General features: G+C 45.7%; 1 protein-coding gene across 1 annotated transcript; it reads left to right on the top strand.

The window, feature by feature from the left end:
• Positions 1 to 201: 201 nt before the first annotated feature.
• Positions 202 to 1242, top strand: LOC308289581 (mitochondrial glutathione transporter SLC25A40-like; the record flags this gene model as incomplete). Its single annotated transcript, XM_080731314.1, has 1 exon — positions 202 to 1242. One exon carries the CDS (start codon positions 202 to 204, stop codon positions 1240 to 1242), a length of 1041 nt encoding a protein of 346 aa, XP_080587440.1.
• Between the last annotated feature and the right edge of the window lie 3717 nt (positions 1243 to 4959).

Raw genomic sequence — 4959 nt, 5'->3', positions numbered from 1 at the left:
TCTTCACACCAAAACTCCTTTTGCTTAATATACTATTAGTTTCCTAGAACCACCTTCCCAACCACACAGGTTAGATATCTCGGTTCTAAAATCGGACACCATGATGGTGGGTTCAGTATCCTTTTTTATACACAAGGCTTTGTTGTGCCCGTGGAGGAGCGTGTCGCTAGTGGACAGCATGCAGTGGCACGAGGCGGTATTATGAATGGACAAAGTCTACCTCCAGCAGTCAGTAATGGCATTACTCCACTCCAACAGATGGTGGCGTCCTGCTCTGGAGCTATTCTGACTTCACTGTTTGTCACCCCATTGGACGTGGTGAAGATCAGACTTCAAGCACAGAGAAATCCCTTCTCCAAAGGGAAATGCTTTGTCTACTGCAATGGCCTGATGGATCACATGTGTGTGTGTGAGAACGGCAACTCCTGGGCCTGGCATAAAGCACCTGGTCACTTTAACGGCACAGCGGACGCCTTCGTCAAGATCGTACGAGTAGAGGGTATCCGATCTCTGTGGAGTGGACTCCCTCCAACACTTGTGATGGCAGTGCCAGCCACTGTCATCTACTTCACCTGTTATGACCAGCTGTGTTCCTCTCTGAGGATGAGGATGGGAGAAAGCGCAGAGGCGGCGCCTCTAGTTGCAGGAGCCGTGGCCAGACTGGGTTCGGCGACGGTCATCAGTCCGCTGGAGCTGATCCGTACCAAGCTGCAGTCCGAGAAGCAGTCGTACAGGCAGCTGAACGGCCGCATCAGCCAGGCGGTGCGGTCTGAGGGCTGGCTGTCTCTGTGGAGGGGCCTGGGACCCACCCTGCTGAGGGATGTGCCCTTCTCTGCCATGTACTGGTACAACTACGAGAAGACCAGAGCCTGGCTGTGTGACAGAACCAAGAGCAGGGAGCCCACCTTCTCTATCAGCTTCATCTCTGGAGCGGTGTCTGGCTCTATCGCTGCCGTTGCCACCACGCCGTTTGATGTGGTCAAAACCAAGAGGCAGGTGGAGTTGGGAGATCTGCAGGCTGAGACCTTATCTTGTCAGTCGTCCTCTACCCTCAGTGTGATGAGAAGGATCGTAGCAGAGAACGGCATCAGGGGACTGTTCGCAGGCTTCATGCCCAGGCTGATCAAAGTGGCTCCAGCTTGTGCCATCATGATAAGCACCTACGAGTTTGGAAAGGCTTACTTCCATAAGCACAACCGGGAGAGAGCCATGCTGGGACCTCTGGACACCACCAACACATGACCTCTGAGCTGACCTTTCTCTGAAGTAGGCCTACTGTACATCCGTTCTGTCTAAAACTGTACATACCGGTATGTTCTGTTTACATTTACTAGAATCTCGGCCGCCTGAAGGCATACTCGGGAACAATGTAAATAGGGAATGAATGCCCCACCTTTTAATGCAAACCCCATTATACCTGTTGTCATAGGACCCGTTTGTTTGCCTGTCTCCATATATGGAGATATCTTAATCTGTCTGTCTGCGTCCATTTTATGCCCATATATGGAGATCTTTGTATTTGTCTGTCTGCGTCCCCTTTATGCCTGTATATGGAGATCGCGGTATCAGTCTGTGTCGTCAGTAATGCCCTTGTCATTACAGCGATGTCTCTCTTTCCCCCTTGAGAAGGCTGTGTAGAGTTGGCCATGAGGGAACACAGGTTGAGGCAAGTAGATGCCAACTCGTTCATTCTCTTGGCCCTGACCCTTATTGATGGTAACAGAGAAAGCTAAGCGATAGGGAACTGGTGTCTAATGAAGGTGAAGGGAGGCTTACCTCTGTCATAGTGAGGTATTCTTGGTAGGAAGATCGTTTCACCTCTGTTTGTGTCTACTGCAATCTCACACTCAATGACTCTGTCCATCATTTGTATTACCACCATTCTGGAGCCATTCTTGAGAGTGTGTCGGGACCTGCTTGCAGGTTTCTAAGCAGCTTGAGGTTATGATCAGGGATTCCATAGGGTGTCAGTGAATTGAAGAATTCCACAGGCACGTAATCCTTGTGGTCACCCTCCTGCATTGAGTCAGCTGAAAGGTAGTCTCTCTCTTCTGTACGAAAGTCAGCCAAGCACATGTTGTTTCGGATGTCATTGTTCAGAGAAGTGTATACAGTGCCTTTGAGAAGGTTGTCTTTGTCGATACATCCATTTTGAAGGTCAGGAAAGGTGTAAGACATCAGAGTATTCAGATCCTTAACTCTTTTACCGCTTCGGATGTTCCCGTTTGCCCCAATTTTGAACCCAGCTCGTTGCCAATACAAACGCTCTTTCTTTTACCTTGTCTGATGACTGTACGCTGATGAGGGGTCGCGTACAGTAAAAACATCTCCCGTAATGCTGCTTTCAAATCTCCACCACACGTAAACATCAATGTCCAATTCACTTCCTGGCAGTTTGTTCTCTGTGGACCTGGATTATTATATAGATTATGCATTTCTATGCTCTGAACGACGGCGGCCCAATTCACACCAATTCTTTGCATAAGGCTGCCCTCTGCCGCCAGCTTGGCTAAAGTACACATATAATAATAATAAAAATAAAAAATAAAAATCGTTTGGAAATAATGAATATATCTTTTTCTATAACATCGCAAAGGTAAGCTTTTTTTTGCTGGCACCAGCCCCACTAAATAATAATAATAAATCTGGCAGAACTGTTAACCAAGTGTTGTGGTGGAATTTGAACTTCTGTGTTCTTGTGTCAGAGTTTTCCATTCCCTAAAGCGTCTTAGCGGGGCAGTTAAGGAGAACAATACTTCAGTTCTGGAAAGAAGCACCAAAATTTGACAGAGTGTACCTCTTGGGTCATTCTTTAGAGAAATCACATTAGACACTTAATTTTCAAAATGGACGCCAGTTTTAAAGATGGCCGCCTTTTCGGATATGTTTTACAGTACGCCAGCCAGTTAATATCGAATTCTCATAATATTAGAGTTGTTTTGTAGGTTTTAAAACATCCTGAGTTAATTTATTACACTTTTAAAGCAGCCAGAATAACCTTTCTGACTTTTGGTTGGGGTCTTTCCTCACCTGGGACCCCCCAGACAGACCCCTGAGCCTATTTCAGTAATCGCTCTGCTCCTGCTCCAGAACAATGTTAAATTAGATCTGAAGTATGCTCTGAAATCAAAAATGACTAGTAGCAAATAACAGAGGTCTTCCACGGGGGTCCAGGACCCCTGGGGGGGGGGGGGGGGGGGGGTCCTCAGAGCTACTACAGGGGGCCTGCCAAATCTCGATGAGATCTTTTATTTTTTATTTTTTTATTTGAAACTTCGAATGTTTTTATGTATCCTGGTTTTATGTATTGTACTTTGATGGTTTATTAGTATTCTCAGTATTATTTATAATGTTTTTGTGTTAAACAGTTATGGTTGACAGCTGATACTGCAGGGATTGCAATAATGAAGGTATTGCAACATTTCGCAGAACAACATTTCCATTTATTGCACTGCACTCACACTGAACACACACACACACACACACACACACACACACACACACACACACACACACACACACACACACACACACACACACACACACACACACACACACCTTTGTTATTGTCACCCCAAAACCCTCACCTTATCCTCTTATAAAGCCCATGGTCAATTACGCCCAAAGAGATTCACTACAATACAGTAATTTCAGACATGCAGGATATATTCGTCTTCATCATCATCATCTTCAATGTCCAACCTAATAGTGTTGACACAGTCTCCACCATAGCATAGAGTGAAAGGCCGGTTATTTGAGCAGCTGCACCGTCCCTTACAACCTGCTTTGCAGACACATTTGATGAGCTCAAGTACTGCCTTTGGAGCAGGGAGAGCAAGAAACCTGACTGGAATATACCCTCCACTCTCTGAATTCCATCTATTTTCTTCGATTGGTGGAAGCACAGGGCAATTTGTCAGGTATGATTTATCCTGCATTGTGACAGAGTTGGCACGGAGGTAACGTGGTAGCAGTGCAGCATGAGTTGGAGGTAGCATCTCACCTCCAAGTTCTTTGACAGAAATAGTTCCCATCTGAGTAATCCCAGGGTTGTTGGACCTTTTGAACTGTAAATATGGCATGCAAAATGTTCCGACTGCAATGTTGATGGAAGCTCACCATTTATAAGCTCAGGAGGAATGGCCAATGACCTTGCCAAGGTCCTTGAAGCAGTTAATGGCTTGGTCATCATCATCAAGCAGGCATTGACCCATGTCTTTTTGGTGATTCCAACAAATGTTCTTCCCCAGTCAGCACCTGAAAAACTATGTACGCAAAGGAACCCTTGACATTTGAAACGTCCAATAACTTGAACTCACTCGAATATATCAATTTCCTTTTTTTTTACCGGAGGCAAGGACTTGATAAGGAATCTGGGTATCAGCCTCTTCATGTGTTTGCACTTCCTCAAAATCATGTCCCTTGATGAAGGTATCGTATTATGATGCCTACTTTGTTATACCTGACAAATTGCCCTGAGCTTCCATCAATTGAAAAAAAGAAGATTTTGGAATTTGGAATTCAGAGAGTGGAAGGTATGTTCCCGTCAGGTTTCTTGCCCTCCCTGCTGCAAAGGCAGTACTTGAGGGACGGTGCAGCTGCTCGAACAATAACCTGCCTTGCACTCTCCTCCCTGCAAATGCTATAGTGGAAACTGTCAACACTATTAGGGGACATGTATAGTAGTGAATTTCTTTGGGTACAATTGACCGTGAGCTCTTTAAACAGGCATTGACACTAAGGCCACCTGCCCCCGGCAGGTAAATAAAACGTCAGGGCAGGTGAAGGTGGCTTTCAGGTTGCCCGACAGGGCAAGTGCTCATTTGAGAGGGGACACAAATGTCTATAAACACAACAAGAGATATCAGTCTAAACACCTGAACGTGGCCAGTGCACTGTGTCTTCTGGTCTGTGGAATGTAAAATAAGAGCACTATTTACCTATAATGTGCTGTTTTTA

The sequence above is a fragment of the Nannobrachium achirus genome (assembly GCF_963921795.1).
Source record: "Nannobrachium achirus genome assembly, chromosome: 8".
NCBI classification, from domain to species: domain Eukaryota; kingdom Metazoa; phylum Chordata; class Actinopteri; order Myctophiformes; family Myctophidae; genus Nannobrachium; species Nannobrachium achirus.
The sequence above is the reverse complement of the archived record's forward strand: the minus strand, read 5'-3'. Positions and strand labels throughout refer to the sequence as shown.